This window comes from Hippocampus guttulatus, chromosome 2, assembly GCF_054856545.1.
Source record: "Hippocampus guttulatus isolate MCC_2025c chromosome 2, RoL_Hgut_1.0, whole genome shotgun sequence".
Classification (NCBI taxonomy): domain Eukaryota; kingdom Metazoa; phylum Chordata; class Actinopteri; order Syngnathiformes; family Syngnathidae; genus Hippocampus; species Hippocampus guttulatus.
In genome coordinates this window covers 28,098,074-28,125,321 of record NC_141262.1, presented here as the reverse complement: position 1 = coordinate 28,125,321, position 27,248 = coordinate 28,098,074, and the positions used below count along the sequence as shown (strand labels likewise).

General features: G+C 47.0%; 2 protein-coding genes across 2 annotated transcripts in view; one reads left to right on the top strand and one right to left on the bottom strand.

Annotated features, from left to right (window-relative positions):
* The window catches only part of chd3 (chromodomain helicase DNA binding protein 3), a 31,085-nt gene extending 12,102 nt beyond the window's left edge, over window positions 1–18,983 (top strand). The window contains 18 exon segments of the mRNA XM_086105266.1: window positions 75–306; window positions 704–888; window positions 1,984–2,161; window positions 2,239–2,325; window positions 4,303–4,388; window positions 4,689–4,822; window positions 4,900–5,044; window positions 5,223–5,385; window positions 5,461–5,582; window positions 5,991–6,207; window positions 6,345–6,446; window positions 6,539–6,670; window positions 7,571–7,679; window positions 8,140–8,272; window positions 9,152–9,347; window positions 9,848–10,011; window positions 10,285–10,411; window positions 16,759–18,983. Coding sequence (XP_085961392.1) covers window positions 75–306; window positions 704–888; window positions 1,984–2,161; window positions 2,239–2,325; window positions 4,303–4,388; window positions 4,689–4,822; window positions 4,900–5,044; window positions 5,223–5,385; window positions 5,461–5,582; window positions 5,991–6,207; window positions 6,345–6,446; window positions 6,539–6,670; window positions 7,571–7,679; window positions 8,140–8,272; window positions 9,152–9,347; window positions 9,848–10,011; window positions 10,285–10,411; window positions 16,759–16,853 — 2,607 coding nt within the window. The 3' untranslated portion in view covers window positions 16,854–18,983.
* Window positions 18,984–19,403: 420 nt separating this feature from the next.
* Window positions 19,404–26,644, bottom strand: tnfsf12 (TNF superfamily member 12). The gene is made up of 6 exons (XM_086105262.1): window positions 26,102–26,644; window positions 24,393–24,474; window positions 22,709–22,765; window positions 22,596–22,619; window positions 22,378–22,505; window positions 19,404–21,493 (listed from the first exon to the last, which is right to left on the bottom strand). Exons 1-6 carry the CDS (start codon window positions 26,267–26,269, stop codon window positions 21,218–21,220), a joined length of 735 nt encoding a protein of 244 aa, XP_085961388.1. The 5' UTR covers window positions 26,270–26,644; the 3' UTR covers window positions 19,404–21,217.
* Between the last annotated feature and the right edge of the window lie 604 nt (window positions 26,645–27,248).

Below are 27,248 nucleotides of genomic sequence, written 5' to 3'. Positions count from 1 at the left end.
GTAGCCGCGCCCCCCGCCCGCGATTCGATGGCACCCTTCGGGTCTTCTCAGAAGCGTTTTGCTCCGTCCTACAGGCCTTCAGTAGGGCTCACCGCATCGGGCAGGCCAACAAGGTGATGATCTACCGCTTTGTGACGCGAGCCAGCGTGGAGGAGCGCATCACGCAGGTGGCCAAGAGGAAGATGATGCTGACCCACCTGGTGGTCCGGCCCGGCCTAGGCTCCAAAGCCGGCTCCATGACCAAGCAGGAACTGGACGACATCCTGAAGTTTGGAACCGAGGAGCTCTTCAAAGATGAAGGAGAAGGTGACTGGACAGAGCTTGAGTGTGTGATGGGGGTCGATTAGGCAGGAGGTCGGAGGTTTGCTCTTCATGTTTTTTTATTATTACAAAAAGTTGGGGAAAAGTTGCAAGGTTACTTGAAATCTGTTTAAAGTTACGATACCACAAGAGACAGAATAGAATTGAGTTCTTGTTCTGTTTTAGAAAATGACTCAATACTCCAAGAATCAAGTTGCAAAAAAGTTGTCATATTTGAAATAAGATTTGGTTTTTGAGGGGAGAAAAAGCCATGTCCAAAATCAAAGTTCCATTATTGAAAAAAATGTAATCTTTTTTGTTTTTGAGAAAAAAAGTATCAATATTGGAAGAATGAAATTGTCCTTATGTGTCAAACTTTGACGCTTTTCTTGGTCCCTGACAGGTATGAAGAATTCCTCGGGGGATAAAGCTGAGGACGAGGGCAACGTGATCCACTACGACAGCACGGCCATCGAGAGGCTGCTCGACCGAAGCCAGGACGCCACCGACGACTCGGATGTCCAGAACATGAACGAGTACCTCAGCTCCTTCAAAGTGGCCCAGTACATGGTCCGAGAGGAGGACAAGGTAAGAGGCAAAGGAAGGAACTTTTTTTTTCCGGGATTAGTTTTTTTTTTTTGTTTGTTCTCTATTTCATTTCCAGCTTTACCTTTTTTGGACTGCTGCTGGAAAGGGGGGTGTGGGTTGGGGGGGTGTATTTGGCAGCTCTGCTACATTCATCTTGGTTTGCGCCAAAAAGCAGTGAAATAATGAGTCAAGAGAAGCAAAATAGCGCTGCAGATAACCGGGGCGATAACTCACGCTCGCATTTCTCATTGGAGCTGTATAAATATATTGACGGCCGCTGCTTTAATCCGCTCCTTGTGAGGAAACATCTGTAGTTCAGCGTGGAGCTTGGACACCTTAGCCAGGGGGACAAAAAGCTTGTGAATGGAGCACAGATATGCACAGATATTCCCTCTGTAGCCTCCTTTGCACTGCCTAGCACTGTGTTTCTGAACATTTATTGACCCAAGTCACATCATTTTGCAAAAACCCCCCCCCAAAACATCTCACAGCACACTGCCATCCTTCAACAACATTTAATTCAACACAAACCATGGCAGAACGCATGTGGACAGATAAGATGACAATATTCGCCGGCATATGTTCTTAATCATCTGCGAAGAACAGCTAAAACGACTGAGGAGTTGTGAGTGCCTCCTTGTGCAGTCATGTCTGTATTATATCGCCACCATGTGGCGAAGGAACAGGGCACACACGTTGGAAGGAACAGCACAATTTCCAATGAATTGACGCAAAAAATGTGACAAAATTATTTCCTATTTTAGCTTTGCCTACTTTTGCTTTTTTTTTTGTGGATGGTGGTTGATATTTTTTTATGGTGTTGTCTAAGTATTTACCTCACAATACTCATTGTGACCTTTTTTCAGCTGACAAATACCTCATATTAAAATAAAAATCTGGAGCTAACACGATAACTAATAAAAACTGAATGAAATCAAAGCATTTTCAAAAATTCCAAACGAAAGGAAAAATAGCAAACCGGCTCTAAAAAATGATTACAACTTGAGTTAAAAAAACTAAAAAAGTCAAAAGCCAATAAAAACGAATGGATAATCCCAACATGCTCTGTATTTGGCCTTACTTTTGGTGCTCCAGATCGACGAGATCGAGCGAGAGATCATCAAGCAGGAGGAGAACGTGGATCCCGACTACTGGGAGAAGCTGTTGCGGCACCACTACGAGCAGCAGCAGGAGGACCTGGCCAGCAAACTGGGCAAAGGCAAGAGGAATCGTAAGCCAGTCAACTACAATGACGCTGCGCAGGAAGATCAAGGTAAGCCCATATTTTTGTGGGGGCTGATTGATTTTTTTCATCTCCTGGAGCCTTCCGCGTCACATTTGGTGTTTCAGAGTGGCACGCCGACATTTCCGACAACCAGTCCGAGTACTCCGTAGGCTCCGAGGAGGAGGACGAGGACTTTGACGACCGTCCGGAAGGCAAGTCATCAATTCACCTACAATTAAAAAATTCACTTATGGTACCTTTCAGCCTCACATGTGATAGGCCACGGAGACATCATTAAAAAACAAAAATGCAAAAAAATACTTCATAGTTTTTCCCCTCCTCCATGCTTTAAACATATTTCAATCTATTAAAATTGAAAGTAGAGTCTTAAATGTATTCTTTAATTCTCACGTTCTAGCTCGCACAGTTCTCTAAACAATATTCAAAGTATGCCTGCTCTTCGCTGTGTATATGAAGTATATGTACTGAAGTTAACAGTAAAATGGACACATAAGCAAAAGAGAATTTGAACAGTGAAAAATTGAACACCAAACTCTTCTACCATACAAGATCATTTTATCTCACTCAGGTACGCTAGCTTAATGCTAACATAGCTATGACAGACACTCGGGCTGGGTTGTATATCGTTATCATATCAAAATCAAGATATGAACATTCAAGAGATTAAACATTGAAATTAGGACCGTATCAGTCACGCGAACTTCACACCAATGAAGATTATCTTGCGGAGGGAGGGAGCCTGAGACACATGCAGCCGCTGGCAGACAGTACACCCACACACAAACACACACACAAACATACACGCATACGCACATGCACGCAGACCCACACACACACACACAAAAGAAATCCACTTCCGTGTCAGCGACAGTTGCGTGTGACAGCCGTAAAATCAAGTCATAAATCGAGTGTTCTCTGTGCACATATGACGTGACCATGTTTATATTTCACACGCAGTAGTGGATAAAATAGCAATAAAAATGTACGAGCATTCAGCGCATTACCAGTCTCGCCTTTCCAAATATCCACCCTTCCCTCATGAATTGATCCCTCACATCCTATTTCTCCGCCTCTTCTTTGACTGCCACTATATTTCTGTGGATGTGTGTATGTCTTTTTTGCTAAGCGAGACATACAGTCATCCACATAGCAGTGAAAGGAAATATCATTTTCCCTAAGATTCCAAAGCGAACAGATTCAGTGAGAACAACAGAGGCCCAGAATTGAACCCTGTGGAACACCACACAACATTGAGGCAGTTCATGACCAAGGCTAACACAAAAGGTTCTGTCAGCCAAATAGCACCCAAAACCACTTAAGGGTGCTACCGTCAATGCCCACCAGTTGCTCCAAATGTTGTTGGAGCATAAAATATGACCATTTGAGGATGGTCATATTTGATATATATATATATATATATATATATATATATATACATATTTTTCCCCCTGTGGTACTATTCTAAGCTATTTGTTGAAAACCTCATTCAGTTAAAACTGCTTTTTATTTGTGGATTGTTTTTTTTTTTATTCTCTCATATTCCACAAGATGGCATCAAAACCTTGAAAGTGGTTCTGGTGTCATGAAAGTACAGCAGCGTCTTCTAGACCGTAATTTGTTCCCTTTACATTGTAAATTTTGTGGTGGAACGTACCTGTCTGTCGTGGAAATTGCTGCTATCTCAATGGAATCGGCGGGGGTTTAAAAAAACGTTTTAAATGGGTTTTCTACTTTATGTGACACACATAGTTTAAAATAAATAAATAAAACCATCTTTCATTTCATTCAATCAGCGTTTTGCGGGGCGCTGTCAATTACTTGCACCATTCGCGGCGGACATCGCTCCCGATTCACTGCAAATAACTTTACAATATACCAGGTTTTTATTTCGCAGATCAAGTTGCCTGGCACACTCACGTAAAGCCCTTTGCCAAAACACACAAAGCGCACTCGAGACGGCCATCTCCGAGTGAAAGGAAAAAAAACCCCTCACATTCTCCTTCCTTTCTCTCGCCAAGGAGCTCAATGTTTTCATCATCGCGTGAAAATCATTTTGAAAGGCGAGCATGCAATACCAGATTGAAACCTTGCCTCTGCGAAGAGTATTTTTGTTGCTGTTGCTGGGCCTTGGCTCTGGTCTTGTTTCTTAACCCCTTGGTTCCCTGCAGGCCGGAGACATTCCCGTCGCCAGTTGAGGAACGAGAAGGACAAACCGCTCCCTCCTCTTCTGGCCAGGGTGGGCGGCAACCTTGAGGTCTGTCCACCTGCTTTGCTTCCAAATGTCCAAATGTACTTCCTGTGTGTAGTACCGGATACAGGTATGCGCACAAGTGAATGTGGACCGCGGAGAGATTAGTCAGCAGCATTGTAAATATACACGAAATGGAGCAATCACTAGTTGAGAATGACTTAAATCTCAGCTAAGCAGTGGAGTAACGGCTCCAACATGAATAAATGATATTTATCAACAGAATGCTTCCTATGTTTGTGAACAAAAGCAGCAGGAGAAGGCGTTCAGCCACCGTTACGTGTGGCAATTTTTTTCTGCGGCTAGGTTCTTGGCTTCAATACACGCCAGCGGAAGGCTTTCCTGAATGCGGTGATGCGCTGGGGGATGCCGTCTCAAGACGCCTTCTCCTCTCAGTGGCTGGTCAGAGACCTCAGAGGCAAGACTGAGAAGGAATTCAAGTAAGTCCAATGAGGAAAAAAAAAAACAGAGACATCGAAGTGATTCCATGTCACACTCGGCCGTGTCTCCTCTCCAGAGCGTACGTGTCGCTCTTCATGCGTCACTTGTGCGAGCCGGTGGCCGACGGTGCGGAGACGTTCGCCGACGGCGTCCCCAGGGAGGGCCTGTGTCGCCAGCCGGTCCTAACGCGCATCGGCGTCATGTCGCTCGTCAAGAAGAAGGTGGCGCGCTTTCATGTGCTTTTTCGGCATTTACATTCTAACGACTGCAGTGGCAATGCTAGTTGCATTAGCCCATCAATGGCATTTCACATTACGTGTTAGCATTAAGCTAACAGACGTTGAGAATCACTGCCCGATTTTCTGGTTTGGACATAATTGTGATCTGTTTTACTTGCAGATTCAGGAATTTGAGCACATCAACGGGCGCTGGAGTCTCCCGGAGCTCAAGCCCGATGTCAGCTTGAACAAATCCTCCTCCAGGGCGTCGTCCCCCACTCCCAAGACCGCACCGCCCACGCCGGACGCCAGCTACAACAACACGCCGTGCACCTCCAAGCCAGGTAAGCGGCATTCATGAAAGTACACTGACTCTCCAGACGACCAATGAGCTCACGACATTTCGTTGCTGTAAAAAGCGACGCCCGCGCCAGCAGACAAGCCCGAAAAGAACAAGAAGGAGGGCGAGAGGGAGGACAAGGAGAATGGCGAAGCCCAGTCTGAGAAGGAGAAAAATGACAGCAAAGAGGGAAACAAAGAGGTGGGACACGAAGGAAATGTTAAAGCTTAATCAGCTTTGATATACTCTTTAATTTTTGTTGGAACTTGGGCAAAGTTTTGTTTCGGCTCTTCCTGTGGTGAAAATAGGAGGCTAAACACGGTTTTAAGAATTTCCATGTGATTTGCAAAGCTAAATGTTCAAACTGCATTGTTTTTTTTGTTTTTTTAATCCTTTCCATTTCAGTTGTTTTTCACTTTTAGGTGCATTGCTTTTGCAGCTTTTTAAACGCATTTATTTAAGTTTATTTTTTAAACAACAAATTATAGTATCCATTATTTTCCTATATTTTAGTGCGGTCTTAATTTTTAAACTTTTTTTTGTTTTGTTTTACTTGAGCATGATGTCTATTATAAAAATCAAATGTGGTCCCTCATTACATGATTTCAGCCTGACGCTGCTGCGCAAAGCGTATCTCCTCCCCGACTGACAACGGAGGGAAAAGAGGGCGAAGGGAAAGACACTGACGGCAAAGACGGTGATGGCAACCAACCGCATGAGGAGGAGGAGGACGAACCAATCACCCCCTCACCACAGGAGAGGAATTTGCCAGACAAATGCAAAGTAACAACCCAGCAGGACGGGCAGGTGCAAGAAGAGAAAGAAGGTACAGTAATCTCCCGCCTAGTCGAGGTTCACTATTCATTAATTCACCTCTTGTCATATTTATTTATTTATATATATTTTTGGATGGAACTAATCCCCAGCTATTCACATTTTTGTGCTTCTTCTGAAATGCTAAAGCTCCTCGTCTCTTGGATGGCGAAAAGGCGGCCGAGGATCAGCAAAAAGACACGGAGAAGCCGGAAGTAGCAGACTCCAAGGAGGACGCCGAAACCAAGAAAGGTCAATCAGACATCTGTCAATCAAATCTTTCGGGGCGGGGGTTTCACCCTGCCCCTAAACACTACCTGATGTCTACTCGTTGTCATGAACAGAGGAGACCAAAGATGAAATGGATCCTGGGAAAGAAGTCCGAGAGGCGAAGGCGGAGGTGCCCAAAGGGAACGGCAAACTGCCTGCTGAGCGGCCTCGCTTCATGTTTAACATTGCTGACGGCGGTTTCACTGGTCAGTCACTGTGATAGAATGTTAATCTGAAATTAAAAATAATAATAATACTTCCACAACATATATGAAGACCATGTTTATATTGTTCACCCCCATGAAAGGAATGTAGATAGGTAGGTCAAGGTCCTCTCCCCATGTATTTTTTTGGTAATGTACAGAATAATCATCTGCATAAAGATGAACCTCCCTAAATTATTTATTCATCCATCAATCCATCCATTCACTGTCTAATTGCTTATGACCGCTAACCAGGGTTGCGGGCATGCTGGAGCCGTCATCGGGCTGTAGGCGCGGGGTTCACCCTGAACTGGTCGCCCGCCAATCGCAGGGCACACATCGAGTAACAACCATTTGTGCTCGCCATCACACCTAGAGACATTTAGAGAGATTAATTATTAACCTACCTTGCATGTTTTTGGAATGTGGGAGGAAACCGCAGTATCCGGAGAAAACCTGTGCAGGCATGGGGAAAACAAGCAAACGCCACGCAGGAAGGCCAGAGCCGGAATCGAACCCTGCACCTCTTTACTGTGAGGTGGACGTGCTAACCAGTAGACCACCGTGCCGCCCTAAATTATTTATGTACTGTAAATGGATAATAAGATGGGGCCCAAAATTGACCCTTGTGGGACACCCATTTTTACTTCCAGCAAAGATGATGTATAACTATCTGATGTAATGCACTAAGTACATACTTCCACTCAGGTAATTCTTAATAAGGAAAGGTACAGCAGGTAGGCGATAACTTGAGAGAGGTACATTAATACTTAGTAGTCAGGAGATACCCAAGGAAGGTAGCTAAGGAGTTACCTTGGTCGACAGGTTGGACTGGGATAAAATATAAATAATATATGAAAAAAAAAAAAGATGAGAGCTGGTATGTTTTCCTCTCCCCCACAGAACTGCACACTCTTTGGCAGAACGAGGAGCGGGCCGCCATCTCCTCGGGGAAGATGAGTGAAATCTGGCACCGCCGCCACGATTTCTGGCTCCTGGCAGGAATCGTCATGTATCCTTAGCGGTGCTGTGAGCCAGCTCCCATCAAGTCCCCCTCGACCCCCCGCCGCGCTTGTTTTTAACAGCAAAATAAAACCTTAAGTACATGTTGTCCTTGCTGTTTTGCGAGTCAGGGTTGCATATCAATGACATAAATTTTGTTTTATAACACCGCCCACTCTTGAGTTCTTGTGTTTCATCAACTCCATCACCCATAGGCCAGCTATATCCGCCATAAATTTGGCATCTCGGAAAATTCCCGATTGGCACAAAACTCACTGTAGTGCTCCCATGACTTTAGTTTTGTGTGTGTGTGTGTGTGTGTGTGTGTGTGTGTGTTAGTCTTTTTTAGGCACTGGCTTAAAAAAAAAAAAAAAAAGTTAAACATTTACCTAAAGTAGGAAAGTTTTTTTCCCCCTAAATATACATTTTCGACTGATGTTTTGAGCAACCGTCCTTGACCTCGGCACCAGCCACGGCTACGCACGGTGGCAGGACATCCAGAACGATCCGCCGTTCGCCATCGTCAACGAGCCCTTTAAGTCGCAGGCCAACAAAGGCAACTTCCTGGAGATGAAGAACAAGTTCCTGGCTCGGCGCTTCAAGGTAAGACGACGTAAAAGTCTTATTATATAACTGTTCAAACCATTTAGTTACTATAATATCATTATATGATATCCATATTAATAATATAACTATTCATAGTTTGCGCTTGCAAATGTTTTTGAGCTCAAATGTATTCACAAAGTGTTTCAACTTGAAATGTGTTTAGACTTCAAAGCATTTTTTAAGGGTGAAACTAACAAAAAATGATTGTCTCTTGATATTGCGGATTTCACCTGTTGCGGGCGGGTCTGCAACATATCCACGGCAATAAAACGGAGGTTCACTGAATGTAAAATACAAAGACAGATCTAGTTCTTGGCAACCTCCTCCACTTTATTCTGAGCACTTTGCTGTCATCAATCACCTGACAAAACGCCCCACGGCACACATCTTGGCCCCGCCAGAGTGCTGACTGTAGCGTTTCTCATCCTGTTTTTGACTGCCTCACATGTTTCAGATCGTCGAACATCCTCATTTACGGCAACTGTCGCCCTTTTACTCATCGCTCAAAATAATGATGACAAAAAAAATGGTGCAATTTTTTTTTCAGGATTTCCAGCATATTTATATCCAGAACGTATTTCAGCAATTTCACTTATCTTTCAAAAGCCACAGAATGTTCTTCTCTGACAGTGTAAGTACTAAACCTACCTCAAGAAAATGTAGACTTTCTTCTTTCACCCAAAAATGTTTTTGACCCCCTTCTGATCAGAAGTAATCAGCAGTAGAACATGGGTTGGATTCACCAAAAACAACGGTTTTGGACCAAAAAAACGGGAAAACATTATTGTTATTGTTGTTTTTTTAGACACATGTCAAGCAGAACACGGACTTTATATTTAAAGACAAAGACACACATTCACATTTTTTTCCCCCCAGCTGCTGGAGCAGGCTCTGATCATTGAGGAGCAGCTGCGACGCGCCGCCTACCTGAACATGACGCAGGACCCCAGCCACCCGGCCATGGCGCTCAATGCGCGCTTCGCCGAGGTGGAATGCTTGGCTGAGTCGCACCAGCACCTCAGCAAGGAGTCCCTGGCGGGCAACAAGCCGGCCAACGCCGTCCTGCACAAAGGTCAGTGGCACCTGCGCGATCTGCATCCTTACACAGCGAGTTACAATGATTAGCAGAGTTGCCCCCCCCCCAAAAATCAATAACAAAAAAACTGAATAGAATTCTGTCACATCGTTCTGAACATGAGCGGATCCTGTTTAGGTACCCTAGTAAGTAGGTAGGTATCTAGATAGGAGCTACCTACCTATGCTAGCTAGGTAACTACAGTCACTTGTCACCTGGTACTGTAAGTAATATTCACTTGTTACCCTTCAGGTATTCAGTTCACACATTTATATTGCCCCACCCCCCAAAAAAAAGACCCTAATCACGACGTATTTGTAGTCCTTGACTCGAATGGTATCGTTCCAGATGATCCAAATATTGTTAAATGGAATCAGAGCCATGGGAAATTATCCTAATTGGACGATTGCAGTCCAAGCAAAACAAAAAGCAGATAATTCCACCTGGAAGACATTAATAGCCGGGAGCCGCGGAGTCACGTCTTGTTGTCCTTGCAGTGCTCAACCAGCTGGAGGAGCTGCTGAGCGACATGAAGGCCGACGTGACCCGGCTGCCGGCCACGCTGTCCCGAGTGCCGCCCATCGCCGCGCGCCTGCAGATGTCCGAAAGGAGCATCCTGAGCCGGCTGGCCAGCAAGGGCACGGAGACGCACGCCCCCCCGGTCAGTCGCTTGCCTTTGACTCCGAGAGCAAACACTCCAACCTGCGCAGGCTGCCAGTGGAAAAACCGATGGAGGGCGGCCAGTAAAAACACAGAGCCCATCAACCTGCGCTATTTCACTCCACAAGCGCTTAGTCAGCAGATTCTCCTCACCATCTTTAAGCACTTTACAATGTTCCTCCCATCCCCCTTGCTACTGCTGTTTTTTCTCCCCCCGCCCCGGTTCGTAAATGCCATCTTGCCTGAACCTAATTCCTTCTTTTCCTCGGTGCAGCCGATCCCTCCCGGACCCTACGCCACCCCTCAGAACTACGGCGCCCCCTTCGCCCCGGCCCCCCCTGGCGCCCTCCTCATGGGCGGGGCCAACTACAGTCAGATGCCGCCCGGATCCTTCATATCAGGTCAGTGAGCCTCCAATTCCTTTCCCGAACCGACCCCAGCAATGAATTCGGTCCAGAAGAGCTTCGTTCTTCATCGGTACCTTTCGGTCGTGTGCGTGGAATTCCAGCGAAACCTTTCCGCCGTGATTTGCTGAAAACTCTGCAAGATGCCAAATGATGGCGCCAAAAGCCCTTCCCAAGAATAGAAAGTAGTCCTACTTTCTACCGAATGTGGGTACCCATGTTGTAGCTAAGGTCAACTTTCCCTACTTTCCGATGAGACGTGACTTTGGTGCCACCTTGTGGAATCTCGGTGCCACGGCCAGATTTCCATGCGGGCTTCCGCTGCATTTGATCTATTTTAAGTCATTTGTAAGCCGTTTATTTTGTGTGTGATGGTGCAATTGAAAGTGATATCAAAATGCTTTTGGCTGGTATTTTGTGATACATATCGACGGTTTTAAACCGGGCGGGGGCAACTTGGGTCTTCGAGGGCGGTCATCCTGCAGGATGGCGGCCCTCGAGTTGCCCGCCCCGAGTTTAAACGAATAGTTGAGGCAATTTGTACCTTTTCCGTCATTTGCTTGCGTCAGGGTTCGATCGCCATCTCTGTGCCTGCATTAGTGTACCAATGAAAGACTGTCCTGTCACATATCCGCTCGGTGATTGATGATTTTCTGGTGAATGCCCCGCTTTGTCCGGCCATCTGTCGTTGGATCCAAACAGAAGACCAACAGGACAGTCAAATAAAGCCGCGACCGCGCTCTTTGCTTTGCAGTCCGGGACCAAGATTGTTGTGGTTAACAAAAATGAACAAAAGCTCAAATTGAGGGAAAAAAAAAAAACATTTGGTGATAAAATTAAATAAAACCAAGAGTACTTGGAAAAAAAAATTTTTTTTGCAAAACTTAAACGAACCATAATTACAGCCCAAAAAAATGTCCTTCATTTCTGTTCTTGTCAGTTAATTGAAAAAAATGAGCTTTTTATTTATTTTATGTCTGGACTGCTTGGCGGCAGTCAGACGGCTGGACAGTGGTTTGGTAATTGGAATTGGCTTTCCTGACTTTGTTACACACACACACACGCACACACAAAACCCAACAACAACAAAAATCACGCAAACTAACAAACCTGCTCAAAAAAACTACCGGTAATCATAGCGAACTGTATGGAGAAAAACAAATTAAAAAGTAACTTGGAGCAAAAAGCCAAGTCTATTCTAAGCCAGTTCTGGACTTGATTACTCGACGGCCGTGTTCCGATATTGCGGGCAAAAAGCCATCCGGCGCGTTGCTCCTTTTTAAAGATATCATCTGAGGAATTTCCATCGCTGTTGTTGTGGGGGATGGAAAAAATGAACGCGCTGTCAACGTGATACTTGAACGCGAAGCAACGCGTTCATCTCAGCCCCTCCAAAGTCCACAACGGAGTCCATCTGAGGGTGTTTCTTGGGTCGGAGGCCAAACGGCCACCTGAAATAGACATTAGCCCAAACTGCGTGTCTATATTAAGGCTCTTTTAACGAAACGTCAGACCTGTCTGACAACTCATTTGGGACCGGGGAATGTGCACATTGTGTTTTGGCCGCGGCGTCCTCCCCGCCGCCTCCTGCGGCCGCCTGCGAATTGATATTCACCATGGCATGTGCTTGCCAGACGCGCTCTGTGGCTGGCCAGCATGTGTGCGTGCGTGTGCGCGCGTGTGTGCGTGTGCGTGAGGAGATGTTGTGCTAGCGGAGATGTGGCAGAGATAACTGCAAAAACCTGCTCTCTCCCCAACGGCTGGAGTGCACAGCGCCGGCTCGGTGTAATTGGAGACCGAAACATCTGTCAAAGGCATTGCACGTTCCATCGGCGAAAATGTCATTATCCCCGGGCCGCGCCAAGAAAACACGCAGGAGGTATTTTGAGAGGGACGCCAACCACAGAGGCACTCTGCTCGCGTAAATGCGTGACGGAAATAGCTGCGAGTTGCCCTGCCCGGATCCTGCGTCTGAGTGCAGTTCGGTCTACGAGGCCGCACCGCCGCCCCTGATTGGGGTCCCGACCAGAGAGGGAGAAACGAGCTGGCTGGAGATGTGGACCGAGTTAAAAACAACAAAATCCAAAAAGTTGGCCACCATCAAGCTCCTATAATAGCCCTGTCCTCCGAGACATTCCCATGTGATCCCCCCCCCCCCCAACTCCTGCTCACTGAACTGCATAAAACTCAAATGTGAGGGTCTGCTTTTCGGGGAGAGGGGGGGCTCCTGAACCTCGTGAACACCTCACATTCAAGGTCTCATCCACCATGGACTTGGGAGGCCTTTGTTCCTTTGCGGGCGACAGTTTGGGACAGAGAGATCCATTTCCGGTCCTTCCTTCAGATAGCAATGAAACCAAAGAATGATCAGTCTGTTCCAGTATTAGATGGGGCAGGGGGGGCTTTGGCAACTTCCCTGGAAGAAGAGGAGCGACATTTGGGACGCTACTCCCCCCCCAAAAAATAATTAAAAAGTGCTCGCAGTGAAGTGGCCACCGAGCTTCGTGTCTCACAGTGTCATCAGCGGATCCACAGAGACAGGAAGAGTCACAGAAAGGCACAGAAGTGGACATCCTTGCCTCGCCATGACCTCGTACTTGATACGTCACGCCTTGTGATCAAAATGCCGTTCGAAAACACAAACATTGCCCATGTCAAGTATTGGGCGCCGCCACTGGGATCGCAGTCGGGACATCTTGTCCATTCAAAAGCTTAAAATGTGAAGTTTCACCCCAAAGCTGAATATCCCGTACGCTTTGTGAGTCGTGTCTCGTCGGTTGTTTGTGGCAAGGCAAAACTCTGCTCACCGTGGTGACTTTGTCTTGAGTCGCGCTCGCTCAAGCCGAAAATCCATCGCCTCCTCTTCACCTGGATTCGCCATGGGAGAGATTTCCCTTTTGGGGGGCCACCACGTGGCTTCATTCAAGCACCTGCAGGACGACCGAGCCCCTCCCCCCGCCAGCTCCAGTAGCCGTCTTCCGGCCGACTAAATCCCCCTCACGGGGGGGACCCGTAAAGTGTCACATAATCGCGCTCCCCCCTCTGCAAGCCTCCACTACAGTCTGCCGCTTGTCTGCCCCCACAGAAGCCGCCGGCGGAGCCAATTGGGGAGGCGGCGGGGGGCCAGCCGGCGGCGGCGCCGTGTGCCAGAAGACCAAGGAGCACGATGTGGTGCAGCGGCAGCGGGTGGTGGACCTGTGGAAAGACGGCAAGTCGGAGGGGGCCATCGGCCTGGAGCTGCGGATGCCCAAGTCAACGGTGCACAGCATCATCGTCAAGTATCGGCTCAGTAACACGGTGGAGAACCTGCCGCGCAACGGTCGCCCCAAAAAACCCTGACCAAGCCGTGCCTTGGGGAATACCCAGGGAGAGATGTTGCAAGTCGGGGGTGGTTGGGGGGGGGCTCCAGCGCCAGAGACGTCGGAAAGTGGCACCAACGCCTCGCGTGCGGGGAGTGGAAAACAAATGCGGACCTCGGAGAAGACTGGATGTGAATGCAATCGCAGGTTGTGAGGAATTCAGAGCGAGGAATAAATTCCTGATTTCCTGAGGTCCCCCCCCCCCCCCCAACCCCCTTCCGGAAAAAAAAAAAAAAAAGAGTTCCCCTTGGATCAATTCTTCATCCACCAGCAGACTGAAGGAGCCTTTCTCCTCGCTTTGACCCGATACTCCCTCATTCCTCCGCAGTCTTCCACTCCTCCGTCTCGACACTCGCGCACGAACGAGCACGCACGAACGAGCACGCGCGCGCGCGCGCGCGCGCGCGCATGCACGCGCGCGTGCTGTGCAGACCCCACACAGAATCTTGCGAAGGACTTGATGGATCTGCAGACTGCAAGCAGATGAACGGCACTGACCAAAGTCATCCGGGAACACCAAGCTCCATGGACACAGAGTCGGCGTTGGAGCCAAGACTTCATTGTCTCGCTCAAATTGGATTTGGGTCTTCAACAGTTGGGGAGGGGGGGGGGGGGGAAGCATCGGGATGGCATTTGGTTTGGATCAGGCGTGTGGATGCATTTGTTTCGACACTTTATTAAAAGAAAGCAAAGGTGAGGAATGAGCTTACGTGCTGTCATCGATCAATTTGCGCTGGCTTGAGGCTGCCGCTCCGAGTTGAGATGTCCAAGACGCTTGTTTTTCCAAGTGGGGCTCATTGTATGCCTCCCGTTTTCTGTCGCACAACCTGCTGCAAACTCAGCTTGGACGCGTGGTCCAACCCGCGTGTCGGTTTTGCTTCGGCTGTCCCCTGTGGTGGCATCCGATAGCACCTGTCCTCACTCCAATTGAGCAACTTGGTGCGTACCAGTGGTGACAACCCCCCGTTTTGACGCACGGTGCATCTCATCGCTCGCTTTTGCCAAGGCCGGCCGGCCGTCCATTTTCTGTCCACTTTACCTAATCGCAGTGTATTTCCAAATGAAAGAATTGGTACACGCCAATACTTTTTGTGTTAATGCACACTGCACTCTAATCATCCTATCTGTCTCCCGTTCACAAAAAATATTTAAAAATAAATAAAGCAGGTCGCCTTGAACCTACGGTGGCCCTTTGACCTGCGTCACCGGAAGCTGTTAGCGCTCCGCAGTCTGCAAGTGCAGCTTGCCATCAGAGCTGCTGTTATTATTATTATCTTTCATTTCTATATTGATATCGTACGTTTTGTGTCCATTTCACCGATGGCACTGGCAAAGAATGGCAATCTGGAGGGCCGCGAGAAGCATTTGCAAATGGTACGCGTGAGCTACGATAGTGAACAGGCTGCTAACGTGCGTCGCACGCCTCCGCATCAGGTCCCCCCGCTTAAGGTAGGCAGGAAATCCTTTTCACCAACTCTTGTGTCTGCTTTATTTTTCTGTTTGGTTCATCGTCGGGGCCGTTATGGCTGTTGCTCATCACGGCAACGCGTGTGTAAGTGCGTGCGTATGCGGGTCGATCGCGGGAGGTTGGTTGATCGAAAAGTAGATCTTAGCTCCAAAATGTTTGGTCACCCCTGCTCTAACCCTTGTTTCAATTCTGCTTCGGCCATCCATCCAATTTTCAATTTTGCTTGTCCACATTGTCGCGCATTTCTCCCAAATTTATTTTAGGCAACGTGTTGATTTCGATTTGGCGCCCCGTACATGCTACATTCCCAACATTTCGCATCTGGCTTTTTGTTTTTTCTTTCTTCTCTTTTTTTTTTTTTGTTATCCACTAAAGAAGCAGATTTCCTCATGTGGATTTGGTGGAGAGCAAAAGCCCAAAGAATGCTCCTGCTGCTGCTGTGTCATGGATGTGTGTCAAAGTCACGCTCAGACACCCGTGCAAATCACTTCCAACCTCTGATTTCCTGCTCTCCCTCTCGATTGAGAAAGTCCAGCGGCGTGTGGATTTATGAAAGCCCAGCTGGAGCGACTCTCCGCTCTGAAGTTCCGCACGCACCCACACACACACACAGACGCACAGTCCAGAATAGAACTCTTTGGCACGGCTACACTCGGGCGAGCTGAAACGCTGCCTGGCTCCGCCAAGATGGCAGCCTTTTCGTCCCTTAGATAGCAGGCAGGACCTACCGGGGAGAGGCTTTTATGATCTATTGGACCTGACTTGCTTCATCTGGTGCAGTGCTGAGCTGCTCCAGAACAACCCCGAGCTTAACGGGTGTCAAATTAAAAAAAATAAAATAAAAAATAACTGCCTCCGTTACCCCCACATTTGACAAACGGTCTCACCTGTGGGTCAGTTCTGCTTTGGCTATCCAACCCATCCATTTTTCCGCCGTGCTTGTCTTCATCGGTGTCCCAGGTGAGCCGTAGCCTCTCCCAGTTGTCTTTGACCAAAAATCACCATAAAAGGTCACCCCCTAAAAAGATTTGGAGCGGGGAGGTTTCCCCGCACGCCCTCTAGCGGACGAGTTATAAGCAGCGCTCGATTAGCTTCCTCGTTCACCCAGTCTTCACCTCCGTTTGTTTTGCTTCTCATGCAATATTCTCCCCTCTCTCTTTCCAGTCCCTCGGTTGGCCCCTCGCTGGCAAAGGGCCACGAATCGAGTTAGTCTTGCCTCCTTATCACAGGGCTGATCTGGAAGCGCTGTTATGACATTCGAGCCCCGGTGCGAGTGCACCCGTCATCTATTCCTAGCTTTTGTTTGTAAAAGCGCCGTCAACTCGCCGGCGAACTCCCCGAAGCACGTTCGACGAACGTGGGAAGCATCTGCACCTTAGTGTCAAATGAGTGTTTTGGCTTACGGTGTGGCACCGGGCTCTATGCTCCGACACCATTGCTTGTCGCGCATCTGGGAAGCACTCAGTGTTTAACTGCAAATCTTCTGCCACCCCCAACCCCACCCCCTCACTTTGCAGCGCTCAACGGCCCCCCCTTGTCGGTCAAGAAAGAGCGGGAAGGAGAACTGCGACGGGAGCAACGTGGCAGCGAGGTCATCTGCATTGACGACTAGGTTAATGCTCAAGGGCACACTCGCACATAAGAATGAGTATTCAAGCTGCGCTGAAAAGAAACAACATTTATCATGAGAATATTTGGTTGATGGCCTTTGTTCTCACCAGTTGAGGGTTTTTTTTCTTTTTTTGTGACTATTCTCATGAGATGCATGGAAAAACGTGACACTATTCTCTTAAGATTGACTTATTTATCTTAGGATTCTGACTTCATTCTCATAAGGTTTCATTCTCATGACTTTTTCTTGAAACATTTTTAACTCATTCACTCCCAAAGAGGTTTTTAAACGTCTTTTCAGACTTGGTCTAGAATTGGCTGGTACTGAATGAGTTAAAATGTATTCTGGTCAAAAAAAGATGATCCTCCCAAACAAAACTGCCTTTATATAAAATTATGACTTCAAAAAATATTTACCTTAATTCTGATGTTTTTTTTTTCTTAAAAAAAGTTTACGACTCACGGTATTTCGCGGAAGATTATGATGTAACAAAATTTCCACAGTTTTTCAGAAAAAATACTATTTTTAAGATTAACACTGTAAAATGAGTGAGCTATTTCACACACAAAAACAGACTATTCTCCAAAAATGAAGTTTTTTCAATTAAAAAAAATAAGATTTTATTCTTGGAAAAATTAAGACTAAATTGCTTTCTTAAAAAAAAATCTTAAGATTCAAACTTTTTAAAAAATGAACCCACCTTGATTCTCGAAAAATTGTTCTCCAAAATATGGCTTCATTATCCCAAGACTAGCATCAATCAATAGATCATATTCTTAATATTTGGATTTTGTCTTAAATTTTGACTTTCAAACAAAGACGGATGTTGTCATGACTTCATTCTCATATAATATTTGTTGCTTCCTTTTAGTGTGGCCCTAACACACACACACACACACACACACAAACTTGCAGTTCTCCTAACTTCCTGTGCTTGTCTGCCTCAAACCATGATACTCCTCAATGAGCCTCCTCTTCCTCTTTGGAGACTTACACATACACACCCCCCCACACACACACGCACACCTCACTCCAAAAGTATCCTCCTGTCAAAGCTGCATGCAAATTTCTGACGGCATGCGTCAATCATCAACAGTGTGTACAGTTGGGTAATGCTCTTTTTTTGTTTTTGTTTTTTGGGGTTTGTTTTGAACCACAAAGCTCCCTGTGAATGTTTCTGACCAGTTTCGCAAACAAATCAGTATTAGCCAACATTCCCCGCACACATACACACTTTTTAGTTCTTCGTAGATGTTGCCTTTTTTTTTCTGTTTCATGTCATGAGGATCAAACAAAGAAGTTTCTGGGTAACTTCAGAAGTAGCTTTGTTTCTGATGCCTCCATTTTAGATTTGGGGCTTGCAGGTGGCTTAGACACACACACACATACACACACACACACACTTCCACAGTAGATGTCAACTGTTGACACAACTCTGTTCAAATGCCAGATATTTGACTGCAAAGGTGTCAGGAAAAGCCTATAGAACCGCTGAATTTTATTTGGTGTTAATCGGAGACACTTCAAACGGTGGCAGGAGTGAGCAGATTCATTTAACATGACTTTGAATGTGATGGGTAAATTCTGAACACAACCACAAGCCCCGTTTTCTTTTAGGGTGTGCACACTTGTGCAACCACATTTATTGTTACTTCCCCTCACAAAAAAAAAAAGTTTTGAGTTGTACAGGTTATAGTTGAGGTTACATTAATGGTGGGGAAAGTTTTTTTTTTAAATCATAAAAACCATTTAAACGGGTGTGTAGACTTTTTATATCCACTGTATATGCAGGCCAGAAATATATACGTCAAACTATAATTGTGTTTTGTACACTCCATTGTTGAAGAAGAGAACACAAAAAAAACCCGCCTTACTGAAGCATACAAATGGACAAAGTAAAAAGGGGAAAAAATATTTTTTTCACTTCATAAAAAAATTTCCAGGCAAAAATGAGCCCCCCTGCCATCCCCCCAGCAACCCCCCCCCCAAAAAAAACACTTTGCTTTGTCCATTTTTTTTTTAATCTTTTGTCAGTACACCTATCAAATGTTGGCCGGCAATGAAAGTATTTACAAAATGACACATCACCTTATTTTTTGTTTGTTTGTAATAAAACGGAATGAAATGAGATGCCATGCTCACTGAAGACTTTTTTGTTGACATGTCCAAGTCAAACTGTGACAGGATAAGGAGAGTTGGCATGTGGGCAAGTATAGTGATGGTTAACCGGAGTGCCACAAGGCTCAATGTTAGGGCATCATTACTTGCAGTGCATGCGGAAAGTGTTCAGACAGCTGTCATTTTTACAGCCTTATTTTTAAAAATAAATTGTCCTCAAAATTTTATACACAAAAGCTCAGAATTACCTGAAAAAACATCTTGTCAAATTTATGAAAAATAAATTGGCTAATTTATTTTTGATAAATTTGTTGTATTTTCATTATATGAAATACCATTGATTTTCTGTAAATAATAAAATGAAAAAAGTTGGCAAAATGAAATGTATTAAGTGGTAGGTTAAGTAATGATCAGGAAATTAATGACACATAATTTAAGAATAACAAAAACAGTTTATTCAAATAAAATATTTTACAAACACAGTTGATCTTTTTTCGCTTTGAATGACTTGACCTGTATAGCCTGTATACAACATCAGTGTGACTATGTATTTAATGGGGTTTTTTTTCTTTCACAAAAATGACCAATTCTCACTGCTTTTTTTTTTTTCGCAATCCCCAAAACGCAAAGCGTCCAGGCTTTTGCGTACGCTGCCTCACAAGGCACAAGGTCACCTTTGACCTTGATCAATATAGGAATAAGCGCAAGGAAGTGCCCGCGTGCGCGCGGCAATGTAGACGTTGCAGCTTCACATTGAGGAAGTGAAAATGGAGATGGCGGCATTGGTGCGAGCGTGTGTGCTGACGGGGGGGAAATATGAGGCGCTGCGCCGGGGGCTTGCTTTCAAATGTCCCGAGGAGGACGGCGAGGAAATGAAAAGAGGATAAAAATGGTGACATGTTCCTCTGCAAGGTTTGAGCCGGCACGAAGGCCGAGTGCCCAGGGCAAAGCAATGCGGCGAGCCCACAAAAACGACTTATAAACAAAGGCAAACCACGGCTGGAAAAAACACACTTGTTTGCCTTGCGCAAGACCGCTCGGCTTTCGCTTATTCTCCATTAGCGTACTCGCTGTGGAAAAACATGATTGGAATGTTGCTTTTTTTTTTTGCGAGGGGGAGGGGGGAATTTCACTGTGTTTCAAATTATTCTGCAAATAGATTGAAGTTAAATGGACGGTGAGAATTGTCTTCTTTTTTTTTTAAAGAAAAATCGGACTATTTTCTTATAAGATTGTCTTTTTTGCTTTTAAAAAAATTATAATTTTCGTTGGTTGTGACCAACAAAAAAATGTTAATTTTTTTTTCATGAGAAATGTCTGACTCTGTGGAAATTGTGCGGATCGCATAAGATTTTTGTAAAAAGAAAAAAAAAACATTTTCATCACAGAATTGCGACTTTATTTCTTGGAAAAAAAAATCGACATCTTTCTTGTCAGACTGACTCCCCCGCCCTCCCCCCTCATCAAAATCTGCCTTTATTTTCACAAAAGAATGGGTGACATTTTTCTTTGCATAATTTGACATAACCCTCGTCAGGTTACGATTTTCAATTTCATTCTCAAAAGACTCCCATTTGTTTTCAGTCCCAACTCTTTGTGCTCCATAAATGTAATGCATGGAGGGATTTCAGTTTAAGTTGGACACCCCTGGTGAGAAAAAAAGAAGAAGAAGAAGAAGAAAAAAAACTTCACGAGCATCCCTTGACCTCAACCCTATTGAGAGAGCATTGAAGAAAATCACCCCAAACTGCATCTGCTTCATGTTTTGGAACGCAGCCTTTCGTGTTCTCGTGGCCCACAAGCGCTTTTCAAAATGTCTGTGATCTCCCTTTTGTTCCATTTGATGATCGAAACAATCACTCGTGGCTTGATTTTTGAACGACAGGCAAAAATAGCAACAAAAAGAACCAAGAGAAGTGACCCCCCCCCCAAAAAAAAATCCAAAACAGTCCAATTTGATGTTGGAAAAACAAACTTCACATCTCCGTGATGTGCAAAATGTTCCCAGTTTTGCGCACCGTTCGTCCCCAAAGGCGGAAGCTCGGCTTCCGGTTCCCATCCGCCGCCTCGCAGGGGGGAGCGTTGGCGTCTCCAGCCAAACAGCGTCCGCATGCCGACGTCGGCTTCACCCCTCCGTTATTACCCCCCCCCCCCCAAGCCCACCCCACCAAAAATCAAGTGTCCGCTGGGAAGAGGCGGCACTAGGGGAAATCTGGAGGGACGGCAGCTCCCCCCTTCGGGAGACGTCAGTTGACTTTGAAGATGCTGAAGACGTGAGGCGATGCCGACGGGTTGCCCACCGTGTGCAGGCGGAAGGAGGGGCCGGTGACGGCGTGCAGCTGGGTGCCCTTGTCCAGCCGCAGGAGGCCCGACACCTGGCACGGCTTGAGGAAGTGCGACGGGTGCGGCCCGGCCGACGGGGTGGTCCCGTAGCCCTCCATGCACTGCAGCTTCTGCGGCCTCTGGCCTCCCGTCACCACGTCCAGCTTAACGTACTGCGACTCCTGCTCGTTGAACAGAACCTGCCGACCAGGCCAGCACAGCTTCAGCTTCCGCTCGGGTGCAACGACGCGCTCTATCCTGCCCTCTGGTCCCCACTCTTCTTCTTCTTCCCCTTTTGAGTCAAATGGCGACTATTTGAGAGCTGCGCCACCGGCCAGCTTTGCTTTCCACCGCTCTTATCCCGGCTGCTACGCCGCTGAGCGGACAGCCGACATTTCCGAAAATATGACCGCACCGCATCCCAACGGTAACTCGCAGTCCATTCTACTTGAGTCTTCTGGCTGACACGCTTTTCGGTTAGAATGTCACTTTGATTTGACTGCTTCTGACTTTGAGAGACGCACGACTCCTCAAACTGTCATGCGCGTTTTTGGGATGCGCGAGGAAACCGGAGTACCCGAAGAAAACCCGCGCGGGTACGGGAGGAACGTGCAAACTGCACACGGGAAGGCCGGAGCCAAAATCAAACCCCGCACCTCCGCACGGTGCCGCCCGCCTTTGGAATATCATATTGCTATTGTGTTTTTCAACTCCACTTTGGACCGTATCTTGCTTTCTATTCCGCTCTCTTCCCTGGCCTCTTGAATGTCTTCAGATGACTGCGCTACATCTTAACCGCATCCTGCACTCTACTGGAGTCTCTTCCGGCTGAGAAACCTTTGAAAAGACAATACGTTGGACTTCTCAGCTCTAGTCGACTCTCTTCCCTCTCACGTGGCTTCCGGTGTACTTCCTGGTTTGATGCTCCCTCATTAAATCTCCAGATATTAAACGTAAAACGCAACTCGGACGCATTCAACTGTATCCGGCACTCAATTTGACATCACCGTTGCTGCGCTGGAGCAGCAGCGTCATAATGCAAGCGTTTGAGGGAATCATTTTGTGGGTGGTTGTCGGGCCGTACCTGACAGAAGAGGAAGTAGACGCCCGGCTTCTCCACGACAAAGGTGCCCTCCTCCTTGTCGTAGCTCACGGCTTTGCTCATGTTGAGCACGCGCTCCTCCCAGCCCTTGATCACGCCGCCTTGGCCCACTGAGAGCGCACCAAGCGTCATGTCAGGCGAGCAACGTGCAGCCGGCCCCCGCCTTCCACCGCGGCCCCCCCGACGTACCCCGCTCTTACCTTGCTGAGAGGAGACTTTGGTGACTGTCGGGAAGGAAAATTCAAAGTCAATTAAGGCTTTTTTTTTTCCTGCAGACGCTAACGTGAGACGAGGCATCTGCCAGGCCACTTACTCTCAAAATGAGACGCCGCTTTCTTGCCGTTTCCGTGCTTCCCGCGCAGCGTCCCCCCTTTTTTTTTTTTTCAGACAAAACGTGAGTGTGACAAAGAAAACACTCCTGTGGTTCCACAATCTGTCTCCCAACGGCGCGCTCATTTGCCGCCCATCTCGTCGCCGTCTTAACACGCTTAGCAGATGGCCAAAAGATTTCCCGTCACGTGCTTTTCATGCGTTCCCTCAAACTGTTCTTTTCATCATCGTAGTGTGACGGCGGCTCGCAAGGACCCCCCCGCGCCCCCTCCCCCCCCAAAAAAAAAAAGATGGAGTGGAGAAGACCAAAGCATCCAATGTAAACGGAATACGAGAGATGAAGTGGTGGAAAAGAGTGTCCGAAGGCGCAAGCGTTGCCAGGCAATAAATTTTTCTCGAGCTGATGACAAAAGTACTCACATGCTGTATTGACAAAAAAAAAAAGTAGTCCTGGTTGAACTTGTCATCTATTTTTTATAGAGTCTCGTCATATTTGCACGGCTACCCCGCCTGCGTCTACAATATTTCGTATGTGGCTAGCAATGCTAACAACATGATGCCTACTTCAAGCTAGGTTTCGCGAGCGTATAGCATTAGCAATCATCGGCTGCGACAGTCCATGTGATAAGAGTTTGGGATTTTTCATTGCACTTCATTTTTACTTGACCTTTTGTTTTTTTTGTAATTCAGTTTGAATTAGTTTTGAGGTTTTAGAGTACTTTTCATTTGTTTTATTATTCGTTTGTTTTTTTTTAAATGGATGGAGTATTTGTCAAGTGCAAGATTAAAAACAAAAAACAAAAGAAAAAAAAACTATTAGGTTTTGTGTCATGCAGTAAAAAACTCCAATCCCAAAACAGCTGTTCAACCTTTCTTCTCCTTCACGGCCAAAGCCCAAAAGCTCATATCTGATATTACCTGACCAAGATGAAAATGAAGGACATTTTCCGTTTTATAAACGTAGGATGCCGTTTCAGTTACTTTTGTTTGTTTTGGGGTTTTTTTGGGGGGGAAAGTTTTTAATCCGTTTCATGTTGAAAATGTCTCGGGGGAGTAGTTACTTTGTTAGTTGTCATTAGCTGTCATAACTTTGGCAAGCACGTAGGCTAACATTTAGCTCGTCAATGGCGCTTTGCATCATGTGTTAGCATTAAGCTAGCGGGGGCGGTCTTCAGGCCAAGTGGCTTGTTGTTTTCAAAACGCAAAGTGTAATTGTCTTTTATGTGTAGCTTGACAGTAAACATCAACTTGGAGAGGCATTAGACAGCTCAAAGCTTCTTTTAAAAAGAATTGCCCACCCCCGCGGTCTCATGAGTTCACTCCCGGACGTATTCTTCAAGCTGCCCGCAAAACGGCTGCTATAAATACCGCAATGATAGGTCATCAAGTATCCCTGCTTTCACAACAAATCATAGCTGTCGGAGTCGCGACAGCACCCCCCCCCCCCCAAAAAAAAAATCAAATTGACAGCCCAAAAGCGTGCAACAAGCCCTCGTTCCTGAGCCAGCTGGTTTTCTGGGCTGCGAGGCCACGCCGGTCAGACCTGTAATTTCTGCCACAGCCGTCCAGCTGCCTACTGCTTCCTGTGTCGACTTTTAGCTGCGGCCCGAGTGGCGTACGGCCCAACAAGACGTGCGGATTATGCGTGCGTGCGGACGTGCGTTTACCGTCTCGCTTCACTCTCTGGCCGACGAGCAGTTCTCGCTTCTCCAGAATGAGTTGCACAATGGCCTTCCTCTGCGTGTTGACCTGTGCGCACACACAAACACGCGCACGAGATGAACAAGTGTGCATCCTTCCCTTCGATATCTCAGCACCACCCCCCCCCCCCGCCGCCGCCCCCTCTGACCCCCCCTTGCACGTTTTTAGTGCTTGGCCTCGCTCGCTGCGTCTTTCTGGGAAAGAAAGTCGATTTGCGGCGCCAGCAGACTTTGAAACGCTTGGCGGGGGGCCCCAGTGGAGGAGAAGCGTGCGTCTGCGTCTGTTTATGCGCGCTTGCTTGAACGGAAAGATACCGTCGCTCTCCTCGCGACTAACAGTCCAAGCATCAGCACGACACGTGTCCCGAGCGAGGTGATCTGCAGGTCAAAAACGCTCCCACCCCGCCGACCCTCGGCCAGATTTTGAATGACCCATTGGATGTAGTACTTGTCTTAAAAACAAAAATGTTTTCCTCCTCTGGAGAGATTAAGAAACCAGACGAAACTTGGAAAAGCCTACGGAGGAAAGTTTGATCAGATTCATCCGGATGCTTCGATGAAAATTCTTCTGCTCTTCAACCAAAGAGAAAGAGTCGATGCCTGGGCAAAATCTGAAACAGGCGATGACGGGGCATTGTTTCATGCTATGCTGAATCCCTTCGGAACTTGGGAAGGCTTATTAAGGAAAGATTGTCTGCATTTGTCACAGAGGCTTAGTGTGAAGCCCCCCCAAAAACTGGAAATAAGAGGGCATCATCTTGAAACCGTTCAGTAACCTGGAACGCCGTATTCAAGGAAAGATCAAGAAAAAAGACAGGCAATGCCAGGGCATCCTTACTGGCATAAAATCTTGAATCTTTTTTCACAACTTGGAAATGCATATTAAGGAAAGAACAGGAAAAAAACTCATGCCAGGGCTCCTTTGAAAGGCAGATTAAGGAAAGAGCAAGAAGTAACAGGCAATTCCAGTGCATCCCAAATGGAATAAAATCTCGAATGCCTTCAGAACTTGCAAAGGCTTTTTAAGGAAAGGCGCTCCTGGGAAGGCATATTAAGGAAAAGAGCAAGAAAAAAAATGTTTTAAACGGCAAAGCTAGACTATCCTTACGGGCACAAAATGCCAGATCATCAATACTGCAGTGGAATCCTTGGAAAGGCTCATTCGTCAACGTTTGCACTGCATCGTGACAGCGCAGTAAGATCTTCGGAAAGGCATATTAAGGAAACTTTGTTTGCATTCGTCACGGATATGTTCTTTCGCGGAGAAAAATCAGAGACAATGCCCGGATGTCGCTGCTGGACAAAATTTGCGATTTCTTTTTTTTTTTTTTTAAGTTTGTTGACATTTGTCACTGATTCAAATTTGGATTTGGGGGGGAAACCAAACAAGAATAACCGGAGGCTTTCCGGTAAACTGTGATGTTTTTTTTCTCCACAAAAGACAATAAAACCGTGGGTTCGAGAGTGGGAAATGTGCATTTAAAAACCACCACACATCCCCCACGATGATTCCCGTAACCGCATGCACGAGTTAAGTTGCATAACCAATTTTGCACACACACTCAAACACACACACACACACACGCCTGCGCGCGCGCACGGACACACACAAAAGTTGCTCATAGTTTTGTTATTGTTGTTGCTGCTGCTGGTGCTGTTGCAGTTGTGGCCCCGACCTGCTCGAGGCGCTCCTGGAGGATGTGGAAGGACTGGGACAGGTCCCGCGTTTGGCGCCAGGTCCACGCCGTGAAGAGCGCGCTGCAGGCGGCCACGGACAGAGCGAGCAGGGCGAGCGAGGCCCACAGCGTCCGGAGCTTGCGCCGCCGCGGGGCGATCCGATGCATGCTGACTCAGTCGCCGCCCCCGCCGCCGCCGCCGCCGTCGTCGCTACCGCTGCCACCGCCGCCGATCATCCCACGGTGGTGCGTCTTAGTTCGGAACATCCACGGAGCACTCGAGCCCCCCCTCCCTCCCTTCCTCCTCCCCTGGCCCGCCGCGGCTGCTTAATAAACACGCGTGGGCCGCTAATTGGCGCGTCGCATCCCACCAACTGTTGCATCCGTCTCTCGGCGTCTCGGTTCTCCCTTTGGGCTTCTCTCGCCTGGAGGGGGGTCCCTCTCGTCTTTATTAAGACTGCGCGCGCGTGAGCACCGACCGGGGGGGCTCCCGAGTTGAGATCTGACGCTGAGAGCCTCGTCCTCCCCTTCTGCGTGTCTCTGTGCTGCACGTTTTCTTTTTTTTTTTTTCTTTCTTGCTTTTCTTTTTTTATCAAATCAACCGCACTCGATGTGAAGCGTTGGATAATTCCTAAAGTAGCCACACGAGGGCGTAAGAGTGTAAGGTTAGAATCTCATTTCGCTTGCCTGACTGCAGATTTGAGTGCTCCCGTTTGTTTTTCTCGTGATATGGCCATCTTTCTTGAGGTGAAAGGCGTTTTCTCGACATATTACGGCTTTTTCCCCGATGGAAGTACAACTCTTTTATCTTCTCATTGTTGTTCATTTTTATTGGATTAGGGTGGGGGGCACATTTTTGCGTCTTATAAAAGTTCAAGTGTGGTTTTAATGAAATTTTCACCATATCCATCCATCCATTTTCTAATCTGCTTCTCCTCACAAGGGTCGCGGGCGTGCTGGAGCCTCTCCCAGCCTGTCTTCGGGCAGTCGGCGGGCGGCACCCTGAACTGGTCGCCAGGTAATCGCAAATTTTCACAATATTTGTCATGATTCGGTTTAGGGACCAACAGGTGGCACTGCAGGGCTCCCCCGGCAGCTGCACACCTGTTGGTCATAGGTAATCAGGGCTTTAAAAGGACTCCCAGCC